The 18,475-nt window shown below is 34.8% G+C and overlaps 1 protein-coding gene across 1 annotated transcript in view; it reads right to left on the bottom strand.

Moving 5' to 3' along the window:
- Positions 1-9,888: 9,888 nt before the first annotated feature.
- The window catches only part of ctnnd2a (catenin (cadherin-associated protein), delta 2a), a 394,266-nt gene continuing 385,679 nt past the window's right edge, over positions 9,889-18,475 (bottom strand). Inside the window, 3 exon segments of the mRNA XM_051098760.1 lie at positions 9,889-11,682; positions 15,220-15,296; positions 17,310-17,441. Of these exon segments, the coding sequence (XP_050954717.1) occupies positions 11,422-11,682; positions 15,220-15,296; positions 17,310-17,441 (470 nt within the window). The 3' untranslated portion in view covers positions 9,889-11,421.

Below are 18,475 nucleotides of genomic sequence, written 5' to 3'. Positions count from 1 at the left end.
ATTATTATTATTATTTTTTTTAATAATAATAAATAAATAAGTGTATTAGAATGATTTCTGAAGGATCATGTGACTGGATTACTGATGCTAAAAATGTAGCTTTGAAATCACAGGAATAAATAAATTTTTAAAACACATTCAAATAGAAAACAGTATTTTAAATAGTAAAACTATTTCAAAATGAACTGTTTTTGCTGTGCATTGAATCAAATAAATGCAGGCTTGGTGAGCAGAAAACATTAAAAATCTTACTGTTCAAAAACTTTTGACTGGTAGTGTATGTATTTAATAATTTCATTAAATATTATTGATGGTAACATATTACTCACATGATTTGAGCCCAGGCACTCTTGAGGGTTTTTCATATCTGAAATGGTTAACTCTGGGTTATTCTGACCCCGAGTAAAAGGAATCCTTCACCTTTCACACTGCTCATAATTTACCCGGGGTTAACAATTAATCCTGGATATTCATTAAATGACGGTTCACACCGGGTTAACGTTCATGTTTGCATATTTTAGGCGTTAGTGTCAGTGATTAGACGACCGTAGCACGTGACCTCTTTACATAGTCTTTAACCTTTTGCGTATTTTAACTACATATTGCTGATTGTAGGAGAAAGTTTTCCAGGGTGGACTTCTTGGACTATGAAGGTAAGAATAAAATGGTATCTTTTTTTACTCCAATTAATAATAAATGTAAAAATGTTCAGGTGAGATTGGGCGCAGCCATTTGTAAATTTTATGGGTCAGGCTTCCGGTGCTCATCCGCGTCCAGCGATTTTAAGCTGTACAAAACAGCTCGAAAGCTCTGAAATATAGTGAATGTGATTTTAATGGTAAGTAACATTTATATTATTGGCAAGGAGAATCATGTCAGTCTTAAACAAGTACACCACACTACATTAAACATACATTTAATGCGTATTTGAGATCAGTGTCCTTTATATTTAATATTAACCCCTGTATTATTGTGTCCAGAATCATATAGATATCATATCAAAGGGGCCAGAGTTTGGCCCGAGGCTATTCAAGTCAGAAGCTTTGACGTGAACACAATTTCTCAGTATGGTTTCTCAGTAAATTATTCACAAGTGCATAAAGCATTTTTTTTTCAATAGAGAAATCTTAGATATGTGCCCTCTTGCTCTCTCTGTGCACCTGGCAGATGTTGAACCGCATTGATAAATTTAGGCTACACTGAGGTGAATCATGACCACTAGAGGGGAGACTAATGCTTCAATAAATGACAGGAGTCTTCATGTTGAAACAAGCCACACAAGCCAGCCTTACTGAATGGCACTTTTTAAAGCAGCTGGTAAAATAATGCAAACAGTCATAATTGCATATGAATCAACATATGATGAGTTATTTTGAAGCAGAATTCTGCATTTGTAGCATCTTGTGTTATGTAGATGCTGTCCATAGTTGCTAGGTGAAGTATCCCATCTTTAAATGATATGCATAAAGTGACCACAAAATGCTAGTGTGTTCTGGGGTTAATAAAACAGTTGTCTTACAGAGCAACACAATCAAACCGCTCACAGGTTGAGCTGTATTGTGTAGAGAAATTTGTGCCAATAATGTCTGACTCTGTCAATAAGCACTGTGACGTTCACATTGGACGTATCATGGGAGCTTTATGTAACCTTTGGCTTGCATGCTCTAATAACCATAATGTTCTGATTATTATGAAGGACTTTTAGAGACTGAGCTCCTTTGTGACAATTTGTCAAGAAATGTCTGTATATAATTTCACCCCCTCCATATTTTCGGGATAGCGCTGTCGAACAATTAATTGCGATTAATCACATCCAAAATAAAAGTTTTTGTTTACATAATATGTGTGTGTACTGTGTATATTATGTAACACACATACAGTATATATTTTGAAAATATTATACACATAATATATATAATATAATATATATACATGTGTGTGTGTGTGTGTGTATATATATATATATATATATATATACACACACACAGTACACACACATATATTATATTTTGAATGCGATTTATAGCACTATTTTGGGACATATGAAGCATATTTCCCCCCACAATTCTCTGGTAATTTTTTAAAATAATTCTTATTACTTTTAAGTAGTAAAGCTATTATTTAAAAAAGTTTTATTTAACATTTAAATGAATATTTTCATGTTTTAATAAGTTATTAAAAATAGAACAAAATAGAATGAAAAATAAAATGAGTAAAATTTTAAAAAAATATTCAAATGTATGTAATTCTACGTTTCTACACAATTGAAAGTATAATTTTAGCATTTGTTAAAGTGCATTTATTTTTTAATTATTCTATTTACATTTTTCATGTGAAAATTGCAAATACACTGAAAAAAAAAATAATGTAGAAGCAATTTTCAATTAGAAATTGCTAGTAAATTTCAAAAATAATTACACAGAAATGTCAAGACATTAAATTAAAGCTACAATTTTTAAAGTAGAAAAACTGAAATAGTATTTCCTTGTAAAATGTACTATAATAATTTTTAAAGTTTTATTTAGAATTTACAAAAATTTGACAGTGTACAGCTGTTTTACTGCAATACATCAAAGCTATTACATGCGACTATTACAGAAATCATAATAAAAATCATTTTAATTTCATGTTATTAGATTGAGACTGTATTTTACATTACATTAATGAGTTTGAGTAGAATTAGCTTAAAAATGGTGTTACAATGCAAAAAAAAACACTTTATTATCATAATAGTAGACTTTTTGGGGATGACCTGAACTCTTCTTCATATTTTCTTATACATGAAAAAGAAACTATTGGTCATTTTGGAGGGAAATAATACTGATTTAATCAGGTCTGGCACAAAAATGTAGCGTCTGACATTCACGGATGCCTATTAAACTAACAACCCTGTTCAGTCTGTTCAGACTCCAGAATGAATCCTGACGAAAATTCATTTTCCCTTCATGAATAATTTCATCTGCAGTGGGCTGATGATCCTTTTGTTTAACTTTTGTCCACATGGAAATTGATTTTGTGCCAAATCTACATTTTGGACTCTAATTCACGGATGTGTCAACAGTATGGAAGAGAGATGGGTTTTGAGCTCTTGTCGTATTTGCCCCGGTGTGAAATGAATCGCATTGTTCAAATGAAGACCTATTTTCATGCCACATTAGATTATAATCCCACAGTGTGAGGCGGCACATACTGAAAATGAAACTTTGGTACATATTGAACACTTAATCATTGCATGGGTTCAGGGGAAATAGAGCTATTCTGCACACCCTCTGAATTTAATTTTACAACTTCACAGAGCCGAGGGGATGAGACAGCGAGGGTCTGACACTGAGCGTTGCATTGAAATCTTTAAACCTGTGAGTCAGAAACATTTACAGGTTACTGAGACAAGTAGTCTACAATTGCCAACACTCAGACTACCACATCCCAGAATTTAAGTCTCCAAATAATGTTAATCTAACTTAACATTATTGACTTAAAATGTTTGTAAGTCTAGACTCACAAATCTAATCATGCACTCAAGATGAAGAGACTTTTGTTTTATGATATGCAAGACTGAAGCCAAAAAATCTATATTTTCTTCCAGCAGGATTTTGTTTGTCAGTGAGAGTCCTGAAAATAAGCACACATGCATGTGTTGCACAATACATAATACTCTCTTAAAAGTATAGGTTCCAGATGCTAATAAAGAACCTCTATTTTTAAGAGTTTACTACATACAGTATTTCTTCTGCCATTATACACCACTGTTCAAAGGGGTCAGTAAAATTTTGGAATAAATCAATACATTTTTTTCAACAGGGACACATTAAAATATAGCTGCAAAGCAGCGATTCAAGTGTTCAAGTGCTTTAAGTCATTTAAACACATATGGAAAAAGACACATGTTATAGGGCCAGCTGTGGTCTGATCCCCTTAAAACTTTGCTTGCTCGTTTAGAATCACCTGTTGCACATTCTCACTAGGTTTCCTGAAGTTTTGAGTTTTCCTTTAAGCTTTAGAGGATTTTGGGTAAACTTGGACAGGCCCCATTTCTATACGTCCCTGTTATAGCTTCCCAAAGGGTAAATTTCAGTTTCTTTCTTTTTCTTTTTTTTTTTTTTTTTTTGACAATAATTGGTCTAGAAAGTCCAGAGAATTGCACTGCAGTAGTTTTTTCCAGACTGAGTGAGAAACCTAGGACTAGTTCACAAAAGTAGCTTTTTACATCTCAGTCATTTAACAACTTGATTGACAGCAGTGGTTCTAGAGGGAAAGTTGTCTGGAATGAGGAGTTCTGTCTTATGATATGAATATCATGCATATGTGTGAAAATCCATGCAACATACAAACATTTACAGCCTTGAAAAATGTAATATCGCCCCAAGTGGCCGATTTTTTTCAAATTTCTCTCAGACCTTTGGGGCCATGAGTCAAACAGGCCCACTAAGTTTCGTTCTGATCAGCCTCTGTTAACCTTGGTTTGGTTCCGATCGGGCAAAAAACCTAGGACTAGTTTGCAAAAGTAGGTTTTTCAAAAAAAGCAAAATACCTGATAATTTTGAACCTGCCACTGATGGTTTAGGAGTTATGAGCGATTTCATACTTTTGTTTGAAAAGGCCGTCAGGCCGATTGGGGCGAGCCGTGGTGACGTTGTAGGCAGTGTGAATACTACCATCCCTCCAAGTTTCAAGTCTCTACGACTCACGGTTTGGTCTGCACAATCAGTTTTATGTGGAGATCGCTGATCCATGATCATTCTAACAATTACAGTAGGGTTTTAGCGCTATGTGTGTGAACCCCTAATTAATCAAAAGTGACAGAAAAATGCTATTCTTTTGAACTTTCTATTCATAAAAGACTCCTAAAAAAGAAATTGGCAGGGTTTCCACAAAAAATTTAAGCAGCACAACTATTTGCGCAATTCATAACAATAGTAAATGTTTCTTGTGCACCAAATCAGCATATTAGAATGATTTCTGAAGGATCATGTGACACTGAAGACTGGAGTAATGATGCTAAAAATTCACCTTTGCATCACAGGAATAAAGTACATTTTAAAATATATTCAAATAGAAAACAGCTGTTTTGCTTTGTAATAATATTTCACTGTTTTTTCACAAAATCTTGCTGTTTTTACTTAATTTTTAATAACATTTGTCAAATAAATGTAGTCTTGGTGAGCATAAGCGTCTCATTTCAAAAACATCAAAAATCTTACTGAACCCAGATTAGTGATCGACCGATATAGATTTTTTATAACCTATACCGATACCAATTATTTGCATGTTTATGTGTCCAATAACCGATATGCATAACCGATATATATTTACTGTTATAAATTAAATAAATGACTGAGTGAAGTTCATACTTCACTTTGGTTTTTCCTCCTTTCAGTCATCTTAAAACAAGTGTTGAATATTAGCAGTCTTTCATGTTAAATTTAATCTTCATATTACAATAAAAACATTTTATTTATAAATCGCATCAGCTGCAACACTAATAAGCAAAATAAATGTAGAATGTCTAATGTTTTCAAATGGAGAAAATAAATAAAGGTCAGGAGTCATCTTCATTTTAAGCCACAGTTTTAGCAGGTTTATAAGCTGTTTAATAGGCTAAAGAGTGAAGAACATATTGGAATATAACAAACAACATTGTATTTTATTGCATTTTTTCAACTGGTATATCAGAATTACTAATGTTCTTGTAGATTGTGAAATGCGTGCTGACAAAGCACTGTTTATCTATGCATTTACACAGAACTATAGCCAAATCGGTCGTGGAGATAATAATTAATTTCCATAGAGTTGTATTTATTTAAATGTGTATTGACGAAATAATGGTTATATAATAAATGTTAATATAATTTAGGGTGTTTTAAACAAGTGAATCTTGTTAAAAGTTACATGTGGTGGCTGTGCTGGAGTGAACAACACGGTGAGTGAACAGCAAAATGAAACAGATTTCACGAGACTAATGATGAGCGTATAGACAACAGAGAGAATTAAAATCAGCGCTTTCATTTCCAACATGTGCGCATTCATGGCTGTATATTATTTAATTCAGGCAAAGTTACATAGACCTATTTATTGGGACAGGACTTGGATTATCTTTCTCGGTGAGTTTGTCTCTATTTCTTAAAACCAAGCTGCATAAAGTAACTACATATCAGGCATCCCTGGTGAAAAAAACAGCATATGCTGGTAGGTATGTTTTGATGCTGGTTTTAGCTGGTCCTTTGCTGGTTTATGCTGGTCATGTTGCTGGTCAAGGACCAGTATAAACCAGCAAAGGACCATCATAAACCAGCTAAGGACCAGCAAAAACCAGCAAAGGACCAGCTTAAACCAGCATCAAAACATACCTACCAGCATATGCTGGTTTTTCACCAGGGATTTAGTTAACACACCTAATATGTGTATTAATGACTGTTATGTTAAATTAAGTTTACTAATTACAGCAAAGCAAGTAGGTGTGCTTTACCTATGCACGCCTTTATTGTTGTCTCGTCTCCCCTCAGGTGCCTGATGATCATGCGCACAATTCTCAAAGCACCCATAAGATGGCGGCATTTATCGGTGAATCCGATATTACAAAACCGATAACCGATTATGGTAAAATGCTTAAATATCGGTAAATCGATATATCGGTCGATCTCTAACCCAGCCTTTAGGACATACGTGAATGCATTTCAATGTCTTTCCCCTGACCTTTCCATCATTTTATGAGTATGTGCTTATACAAATCATTTTATTAGAGATCGCTGAGGTAGATTTCCAGTTGTATGTCAGGCAAAAAAAAAAACTTTTAAAAAATAGATTTCAACAAGGACTCTTACTAGTGTACAAATGTTTCCAATAAGACCCTCAGCGGACAGGCTGATGTTATCACGATAGCTCGAGGGCAAGTTTTACTCTATATCTCTTTACACTATATCTCGCTGATGCAATATTATGGAGCAGAGCAAAACTAGAAAGATCGGTGGCTTTTCCCTGACTTTTACTCCCGAATCCATTTTAAAATTCCCTCACATTGCCATGGCCATCAGGACCCTCATTCTTGTGCCACAGACCAAAACACGCATCTCATTTCTGTCTCTCCTGCTCTCTTCTATGCTGGATGGTGAAACTCTGTCCCTGAAAGGAGAGAAAATAATGACAATACTCATACTGACAGGAAATGAGCAGATAGAGTCCGTCTCAAAGGGCTAAATTTAAGGTGGCTGTTACTTAATCCCCATAATGCCTCGCCAGGCATGAGCCACCACATCCTCCTTCTCCAAGAAGAGAATCCATCCTGTGTGCTTATTTATTTCCTCTCCCACTACAGGTAATAACAGTTACGGGCCCACTCTTCACGTCTCTGTGCCCATGTGCGAATTGTTGGGTAGCCTAAATCGGCGCAAGAGACCCCTGTTGTACATCATGCAAAGCCTGCTGGGGATGTAATGCTCTGAAACTGTGCTCTCCGCTGAGCTATGGATTATGGGAAGGATTCAAAGCCAGCATCTTTTGCTTCTGTTTTCCTGTTTCCTAGGGAACGCTCCGTAGTCTCTTTCATCACGGTGATGGAACATTCAGATGGCTGCGGATCTGACAATACCGCACCCGGCTGGAAGTGGTGGGGAAGCAGATCAATAAAAGGAATTGTGAGTATCCGGCCAAAGGTTCTATGTAATCCTACTTGGTGAGTCTCCAAATGTTTAAAAGACATATACAATGCTATTATGAATATATAAAATACATAAAACCATTAACTTAAAGTGGATTTAGGCTTTCTACATGCAGAATTTTTTACGGGTTTAAAGGGATATTTCACCCAAACATGATCATTAACCCATGATTCACTCACCCTCAAGCCATCCTAGGTGTATATGATTTTCTGCTTTCAGACGAATACAATCTGAGTTATATTAAAAAATGTTCTGGCTTTTCCAAGGTTTATAATGGAAGTGAATGGGTGTTGAGATTTTGAAGTCCAATAAACTGTATCCATCCATTATAAAAAGTACTCCACACAGCTATGGGAGGTTAATAAAGGCCTTTTACCACACCCAGTTGGAAGTGGTGGAGGAGTGGATCAATAAAAGGAATTGCAGGTATCCGGCCAAAGGTTCTTTGTAATCCTACTCGGTGAGTCTCCATTGTAATAAAGACATACAGTGCTATTATGAATATATAAAACACATAAAACCATTAACTTAAAGTACAGAATTACAGAATTTTTTTACTCGTTTAAAGGGATAGTTCACCCAAAATGTACTCACCCTCAAGCCATCCTAGGTGTATATGTCTTTCTTCTTTCAGACGAATACGGTCGGAGTTATATTAAAAAATGTCCTGACTCATCCAAGCTTTATATTAGTGAATGGCTGTTGATATTTTAAAGTAAATTAAAGTGCATCCATCCATCATAAAAAAGTACTCCACATGGCTACAGGAGGTTAATAAATGTCTTCTGAAGTGAATATACTTATTTAAAACTTTATAAACTGTAATCTCTAGCTTCTGCTAACTGTCATAGAGGAGATTGGTTTTCCTTTGCAGTAAATATGGCTGCTCTCGACTAAAGATTTTTCTGGTCGACTAGTAGTCGTTCATTAAGCATTAGTCGACTATTAGTAGCGTGTTTATTATTAAACCATATTAATCATAATAATGAGCCTTTAATTGCCTACAAAGCCCAATAAGCGATCAAGTGCTTTTTGTTTTTCATTTAAACTGGTTCATTTGAAAATAGACATTTTGCAGTCTATAGACATTTTTTTTGAAGTTTTGAAGTTTCGCACTCAAGTTCACAGAGATGGCAGAAAGCGCATCCTGTTTGCTTTCATTATTTTACAAGAGCGCAACGTTTTGTTGTTATTCTGAGTGCACACACTTAAATGTAAAGTCTTTACAAATTTGAAAGATGTACTACTTTTATCTGTGTGACCAGAAATGGAGTATTTTAAGAGCAAGTGAAAAAAATCGTCCTACATCGCTGTTTTATCTTTTGTAAAGGGTGTTTGATCTTCTTCGCGTGTTCAGTTTGCAAACACTGGGTCGGTACTTCTGCAGTGATGTAGGACGATTTTAAAGTTGAAGGAGAAAATGAGATGGGAGTTTTACGAAACACCCTAACTGTCTTGAACCAGAAAAAAAACTGAGTTCAGCCAGACCTAGACAAGGCAAGCGTTTGAGGTTAAAAAGTATAGAACTTGTAATTTGTTTTGAAAATAACCAATCGTATTGCTAGATATAACCCTCCTTCCTTGGCTGGGATCATTTAGAGCCCTTTGAAGCTGCATTTAAACTGCATTTTAGAAGTTCAAACTCAGGGGCACCATTGAAGTCCACTGGAGAAAAATCCTGAAATGTTTTCCTTAAAAAAAACATAATTTCTTTACGACTGAAGAAAGAAAGTCATAAACATCTTGGATGACAAGGGGGTGAATACATTATCTGTTAATTTTTGTTTTGGAAGTGAACTTCTTCTTTAACTCCCACGTGTGGAGCACTTTTTATGATGGATGGATGCACTTTTTTGACTTCAAAATCTCAGCACCCATTCACTACCATTATAAAGCTTGGAAGAGCCAGGACATTTTTCAATATATCTCCAATTTTATTCGACTGAAAGAAGGAAGTCATATACAAGTAGGATAATACTTTCTCGTAATCACGTATATTGTGACTAATTTTTTTTTTCTGTATGGTGTACAATGTGGTTGAACTAATTTCAGTTTAATTTTCCAGTTTAGAGTTTAGAATCAAAACCAAGTTAGTGTGTAGCAGAACTTACCCGATAGCACCACCTAGTGTCCAACAACAGTAATACTGGTGTAACTGGTTTGAATGCAGAATTGTTCAGGTGTGAAAATGAATTTGTGTGAAGTCTAGTGGACATAAGAAAACATCTCCAAATCGCAAAGAGTAATTTATTGTCCTGACATCAGAACATCATCCAAATCCAGCGTGATTATTTTAGTAGCTTGGTAACAACACAACTGGGACCAGGTCAACATTTCAAGTTTCATTTTCTCTTTTCTCTGTTGGAATCAGAACATGAAGGTAAACAGAATCGGTTTTCTTTTTTTTTGTACAAGTCTTTTCTGGTTTGTTGCTTTCAGTGACACTGACATCAGCACATAAAAATTATATAGATCTATATTTATATTCATATTTATATATTTATCATTCTCTATTAACATCTCAGTGTAGCAGTTCATCATCTCTGGTCAAGTCAAACAGAAGAAGCCACCTGTCAGAAACAAAGCCTCTCATAGCAAACACTGATCAACATACAGCACACACTCAACTAACATTGAGAGACAGGGTTTTTTTTGTACATCTTTGGAGGGAATTAAGCTTGCAAAGTTAAGTTTCGCCCTCCTGGTAGTTTTCTAAGATGTCGCTTAATTCCGGTAAAACACACTTATGAACAAAAAACGCAAGTACAAATTGAACTGAAAAACTTAAAAATGTCTCAAGTGCTGATTCAGAAGAGATTTGAAAATTTGGCACAGTCAGTCAGCAGAGAAAACTGAGATCAGGGTCTAAAACAGACAGTTTTCCTGCAAATATGGATGATAAATAGCCGCATTTTTATTTTTATTCCACACTGAGTCATCAAGAAAAAAAAAGTGAATTGAAAAAAGAATCTATGTCAAAAATCTACATCTATTTTCGTAGGCAGTGAGAAAGCACTTCATTGACGAGGAGAGGAGAGTGGAATGATGCTCCGGTCTTCATCTGTTTTGTTTTAGTTGCCACAAACATATTCACATTTTCATTGAACGATACTGGCATTTACATCCTTGCTCTTCGAACGTAATTTTAGGGAAGGGACACTGAAGGTTAACACATCTCTCCGAGAAATTTTTTTTTTTTTTTTTTTTGTCTTTTTCTTGTACTGTAAAACAAATACCCAAAGCCATGGGGAGAACAGAGTGGCTGTGTAATTTACACAATGCACTTGTGTAATGCATCTCTTTAATGTACACCAAATACTTTACATTAAATTAAAAAAGATCAAATAAAAAAAGCTTTTGAGTCAACGCCAAATGAATGAAAAGAAAGTTTCGAAAATGGTGAAAAGCTGTTCCCGTAGCTCGTTATACAAACTTCATTTTCTTGTGCTTACATACCTCGCCTTCCTCTGCTATATTTCTTTTTTTTCCCCTCTACACTTTTCAAATACCTTTCAATACAAACCCACTTTCTACTCCAAAGGTTAAGCTTTCGCTTCTCTTTAAAGTATGTGCTCTTTCTCATCTCACACGCATTCTTTCTCTCTCTGTCAAGGTCTTCTTTTCTCTCGCTTTCCTTTTTTTTTTTTCTTTTGCTCAACTCCCCTCATATTCGCCATGGAACTAGCTTAGACGAACAAAACTCGCTGAAAAATGTTTTGTGATATGCATGCACATGCAGTTTCCCGGCCTCTACGTGCTCGAAGTCCTAAACCCAGGAGTCGGGGGACGCGGGGTAGTGACTCGTTTCGTAGTTGAGTTCGCTATAGGGCCGGGCGGCAGAGTAGAAGTCCACGTAATTCCCGGTGGACTTGAGTCCCAGGTGCATATTCAGATCGGTGGCGGGAGGGGGGCGATGGACCTGATCCTCAAAAAATGGCTCTTCAAAGTTCCTAGTGGAGTTTTGATAGATTGGGTACGCCTCGTAGTCCTTGCGCGGGGGCTCCTGGGGTGCGGGCGGCACTGGGATCTGAGGTGAAAGAAGGATTTGTGAGTGAAGTTGATTAACAGAAATGTCCAGTGTCTCACACATCATATTTGGGAGGAAAAGGCAGCTGTTGTGCTTCCAAATATGTTGATTTAGAGCTGATGTGCTTTTTATATTGCACAAGGCTCAACAATAAGGATGGCACGGTACTCCGTTGTACATTTTTTGACAATTTTGATATTAACAATAAATGTTATGCCTCACAAACACAAAAACTCGCAATTTTCTAATTGTCTAGCAATTTTGAGTTTATATATTGCAATTCTGACTTTTCGTGCAATTCTGACTTTTTTCTCAGAATTGTGAGATATAAACTTGCAATTATGAATTATAAAATCCAATTCTGAGGGGAAAAAATTGTTTATATCTCACAATTTTGACTTAATAACTGGAAACTGAATGTTAGAAAGTCAGCGTTGTGAGATATAAACAATTCTGACTTTTGTCTCGCAATTTTGAGTTTATATCTTGCAATTCTGACTTTATTTGTGCAATTCTGATTGCACAGACTTGTGAGACTATAAAATCCAATTTTGAGGGGAAATTTTTTTTATATCTCACAAATATGACTTAATAACTGGCAATTAAACGTTATAAAGTCAGAACAACGAGATATAAACTCGCAATTCTGACTTTTGTCTCGCAATTTGGAGTTTATATCTTGCAATTCTAACTTTTTTCATGCAATTCTGACTTTTTTCTCAGAATTGAGAGATAAACTTGCAATTGTGAGGTATAAAATCCAATTTTGAGGGGAATAAATGACGTTTATATCTCACAATTTTGACTTAATAATTGACAACTGAATGTTATAAAGTCAGCATTGCAAAATATAAACAATTCTGACTTTTGTCTTGCAATTTTGAGTTTATATATTGCAATTCTGACTTTTTTCTCAGAATTGTAAGATATAAACTTGCAATTGTGAGTTATAATTCCAATTTTGAGGGGGAAAAATTATGTTTATATTACAATTTTTACTTACCTAGCAATTGAACGTTATAAAGTCAGAACTGCAAGATATAAACTCGCAATTCTGACTTTTTTTGTGCAATTCTGACTTTTTTCTCAGAATTGTGAGATATAAACTTGCAATTGTGAGTTATAAAATGCAATTTTGAGGAGAATAAATGACGTTTATATCTCACAATTTTGACTTAATAACTGGCAATTGAATGTTATAAAGTTAGAACTGCAAGATATAAACTTGCAATTCTGACTTTTGTCTCGCAATTTTGAGTTTATGTCTTGCAATTCTGACTTTTTTTTCTCAGAATTGTGAGATACAATAGAGTATATTCTAGCCTATTGCGCATACAAATGTCCTGGATTGGGATCACCGGGAGATATTCCAAAGTCTCAGCTTTCAAAATCTGTCACTTTTATAGCAAAATACAAACAATGGGCCTCGTTCATGAAACGGGAGCAGATCGAATTTTTGTGGAAATTGTTCGTAAAGCCGTTCTGATGTAAATTTTTGAATTCATGAAAATGTTCGTATTTTCAAAATGTTAGTTGGTACAAATGAAATGTACACCTGGACACATGTTATTGAATATTTATTGTTAGGCATATGGCCTATTAGTCTTTTTTGCATTTATGCAATATGCTGGAGTCAAACCTGAGAAAGCAGACTCTCAAAATATTTCAGCCTTGATCTCGTAATTTTAGATTTTTTTTTTTTTAATGTGGCCCTAAAATGCTGTCATACAGCCATGAAATGAATCAAAATGTGCTTGATATTTACACATACAAGAGGTTACTCTTCAATAATAAACATAAACTTACCAGTTAAAAAAATTAACTACTCTTTTGTACCCCTCTGAAATGCTCAGATTTGAAATTGGGAAAAATTGTGATGTCGTAATTCTCCTAAATAGATTAGTTCACTTCAGAAATAAAATTTCCTGACAATTTACTCACCCCCATGTCATCCAAGATGTTCATGACTTTCTTCAGTTGAAAAGAAATTCAGGTTTTTGAGGAAAATATATAGTGGACTTCAATGGGGGTCAGCAGGTTGAAGGTCCATATTGCAGTTTTAGTGCAGCTTCAAAGGACTCCCAGCTGAGGAATAAGAGTCTTAACTAGCGAAATTATCACTGATTTTAAATTTATGTACTTTTTTTTAAAATTGTATTATTATTTTTATTTATGTATTTATTTATTTATTTATTTTTTTAAATGACCAATCGTTTCGCTAGATTTGACACTTATTCTTTGGCTGGGATTGTGTAGAGGCCTTTGAAGCTGCATTGAAAATGCAATTTGGACCCTCAACCCATTGCTCCCCATTAAAGTCCACTATATGAAGAAAAATCCTGGAACATTTTCCTCAACAACCTTAATTTCTTTTCATCTGACGCATTTAAAGAGGTGTGTTCTGAACAACTGTCCATAATCTGTCCATGAATCAGAAAAACAATACTGCTTGCATAAAACCTTGCATAGTCTTCCTAAAGATCAGAGCATTAGAAATGCATGGCTGAAGTTTATTTTTAATGACATGCCTGAGCAACTGAAAGACAAAGCTTTCGTTTGTTCTCATTTGACAACTGACTGTTTGGTAAATTATTCTGAATATGCTGTTGGTGTTGTGCTGAATGCTAAAAAAACATTGCAAACTTTATAAGCTAACCTTGAGAAGCAGTACAAAAATCTGAAAATTTCATGACCCCTTTAATATTGTATGAAAACACACAGGGAATATTTTCATATGCAGACATACTGTGAGATAATATAACATTCTGCCTAACATCTCCTTTTGTGCTTCATGAAAGTGAGCGAGTTTACTACATCATGAGGTGACTCAATGATCACAAAATGTTCATTCTGAGCGATGTAACCCTTTAAATTCACTTCTACTGTCCATTCAGAGCTGCTTTTTGATAACAGAGAGATTCGAAGCAGAAAATGAGATGTTACTAATCGAAAAAGATTCAGAGCTGAATGCTCTCCAGCTACAGAAAGGAAAGATCCATGTGGAAGCCAGGCTTATCAGTACCCAGCCTCTTCGCAGCTGCTCGTCTGGGAAAGCATTGCTGTCGACTGACTCAACATACGGCGCGGTTCGGAAGTGTGCCAGGGACATCTGGCAAACTTTATCCATATAAAATCTGAAAATTTACCATGATCAACCTTGTCAAGTAGAAGTAATATATGCTCTATATGGCCAAAAAAATACTTGGAAGCATATAGTTGCAATTCATTAGCATAGCACGATGGCTCCCAAAGTCAAATAAACAACATCTGACAGGTCTACGCAAGATCGAATAGCTCTTCAGCCTTTTGTTTGCCAACACAGTTCTGGATTGGTAGATAGACAGCTGCCTTGTGTTGAAAACACACGCTAATGACGCTAATTCCAACGTGGCCGCCTAACAGTTGTATAAACGTAAATGGTGTCTAAGTTTAGGAAGGATTTCTACATTTGGAGACACATTTCTCATGCAGTCTTGAAACCGCAGTCCCTATTTGACCCTGGTTAGTCGAGTCGTCTCAGACTGTTTCATTGCTCACCTGGTTGTGTTTGATCTCGTCATTTGAAGTCTCGTACGAGTTCCGGAACAATGTGGATGTTCCACAGGAGGTTTGAACTGCGGGATGAAAGCGAGAGTGTGAATGTGCAGAGAATGTTTTTTCAAATAAATCAAGCATTAAACAACTATGAAAAATTCTGGAAATTGTACTTATTCACAGTGAAACAAATCTATCCCTTTTAAGATACTCTGGCAAGGCTGTAGCAAGGAACTCGGGGCTCTATTTCAACCAAATGTGAGTCGGGATAAGGCTTGATGGACCGTAAACAAATTTCGCCCTTTAACACTTACATATTGCCGGCAAAAAGTATTTTTTTCCCCTCACATATATTAAAATATAACATTACAATATCAAACAAATCTTTTGAACAACACTGCTGTTCAAAAGTTTGGGATCAGTAAAATTTTTGAATGTTTTTTAACATATCTTCTGCTCATCAAGGCTGCGTATATTTGATTAAAAATACAGAAAAAACTGTAATATTGTGAAATATTATTGCAATTTAAAATAGAGGTTTTCTATTTTAATATACTATTTAATTTTCAGCATCGTTACCCCAGTCTTCAGTGTCACATGATCCTTCAGAAATCATTCTCATATGTTGATTTATTATCAGTGGAAACATTTTTTAGGATTTCTCTGATGAATAAAACGTTAAAAACAACAGCATTTATTTAAAATAGAAGTCTTTTGTAACAATATACGCTACCAGTCAAAGTTTGCGGTTAGTGCATTTTTTCTTTCTTTAAAAGAAATTAATACTTTCATTCAGCAAAGATGTGTTGAAATGACAAAAAGTAATAATAAAGACTGATATTGTTAGAAAAGATTCTTATTTTGAATAAATGCTGTTCTTTTCAACCTTTTATTTATAAAATAATCCTGAAAAAAGTATCACAGGTTTAAAAAATATTAAGGAGCATAACTGTTTTCAACATTGATAATAAATCAGCATATTAGAATGATTTCTGAAGGATCATGTGACACTGAAGCCTGGAGTAATGATGATGAAAATTTAGCTTTGCATCATAGAAATAAATTATATTTTAAAGTATATTAAAATAGAATTTTAAATTTTAAATTGCAATAATATTTTATACTATTTATTGTTTTTCTGTAATTTTGATTCAAAATTCTTACTAATGCCAAACTTTTGAACAGCAGTGTGTATTTTTATGACACACACACACACAAAATAAATAAATAAATATATAAACATGGTTTCAGTGGATATTTAGCATTTTAGTTCACAGATATAAAATCACTGTGTTCTCTATGTTGCTTAAAGGCGCAATATATAAGTTTTTGCCGCTATTTTTAATGATGTCCTTACTACCTTTCTGGGTCTTAAATGTGGTAGTTGCATTATATTCAAAACAAACAAAGAAACTAAGGCATAGTTTGATGATGCGTAGAGTTGTACTAGGCAAGTCCTAGGGCTGTCAAACGATTAAACGTGATTAATCGCATACAAAATAAAAGTTTGAGTTTGCCTAATATATGTGTGTGCACTGTGTGTAATTATTATGTATATATAAATACACACAAATTAATGTATATAATTAAGAGAAATATGTTATTTATGTACAAATTCTTTTCAATTTATATATAATATAAATTATATAAAAATGATAATAAATACATATAATTGCGAATATTTCTTAAATATATATATGAATGGGTTTATATATATATATATATATATATATAATTACACACAGTACACACACATATATTAGGCAAACTCAAACTTATTTTGTATGCGATTAATCACGAATAATCGTTTGACAGCCCTAGCAAGTACACATTTCAGCAAAATATATAACACTGTTCTGGTGGGTTTTGGATATTTTAATAAAAAAAGCGTACATATTAAGCAAATTATTGTAAATAATCAAGTTCACATTCTTGTGTAAAACTTTACATTCTGCAAAAAAGTTAAAAAAAAATTGATTTTACATAAAAAACTCAGAAAACTTACAGTTCTGTAAGTGCACATCTAGTTTACTCGCTGTTAAGTGCTTAGAATAAAACTCTGATCTTCCTCCTCCTCCTGAAGTTAGACATACCTGCCATTGTGTCTTTTCTGGAAGTGTGCTCTCCTTTGTTTCCATGGTAACTGGCGTTGGTTCCAGTGGAGTCGTAGTCGCTCTTCCTGTCCTTGAGGCTGATCATCTCTCTGGGTGAGGCGGGGGCACTGGCTGCAAGTCAAATCATCACACAAACCCTTCTTACTGAGCATCTGGAGACACACTGGCCTGATTTCACACTTTTTCCTCTTTTTTTTTCTTTTTTCTTTAGATATTGTTTTGTCTGCTTGTCTTAACGTCGGTGTAACCAACTTTGACTGTTTAGTTTTTAGTTCTGTTTATTTTGTCCAATTTTCTCTCTCCGTTTCTTACTGTCTTTGTTCATCACTTCCTGCCTGTACGAGGCTGGACATGCAGAGATGTGCATCGTTATTCATCATTAGTGCTGTTTAGCATGACAACACGAAGGATGTTTCCAACAGGTCCTGTAACAGCCAGCTTCAAACTACCCAGCTGCACCAAGTCATAAAAAGCAAGAAATCACACAAAAAATACCATATTTGTCCTTGAAGTGCCATCTTTTGAAAAAAAAAAAGAGCAATGACAGAAAAGTGTTAAAAGAATAGTTCACCCCAAAATGAAAATTCGGTTATTAATTACCCTCATGTCACCCAACATAAATTAAGATATTTTTGATGAAATCCAAGAGCTTTCGGACCTTGCATAGACAGCAATGCAACTACCACATTTAAGAGCCAGAAAGGTAGTAAGGACATCATTAAAATGTCCATGTGACATCAGTGGTTCAACCGTAATTTCATGAAGCTACGAGAACACTTTTTGTGTGCAAAGAAAACAAAAATAACGACTTTATTTAACAATTTCTTCTCTTTTGTGTCAGGCTTAGACGCATTTTTATGAGAGTACCACGGCGCAGATGAACGAAGGTCTTATGGGTTTGGAATGACAGAAGGGTGAGTAAGACAAAATTTTCATTTTTGGGTGAACTATCCCTTTAAGTTACCATGTGACTAACAAAATAGGCGTTTTGTAGTCAGTGTTTGTTGTGTCCCGGACGTCCTGGTCTACTGACATTTTGTTATGACATCCGCTTCAAACATGTCATTGTTCATGATAACTTCCGTTAACTCAACAGAAAGTAAATCCACTTCACCTAATTAGGGTGTGTTCACACTTGTAGTTCG

This window comes from Labeo rohita, chromosome 24 (assembly GCF_022985175.1).
Source record: "Labeo rohita strain BAU-BD-2019 chromosome 24, IGBB_LRoh.1.0, whole genome shotgun sequence".
Lineage (NCBI taxonomy): Eukaryota > Metazoa > Chordata > Actinopteri > Cypriniformes > Cyprinidae > Labeo > Labeo rohita.
Note: the sequence above shows the minus strand (reverse complement) of the source record. Positions and strands in the feature narration are given on the sequence as shown.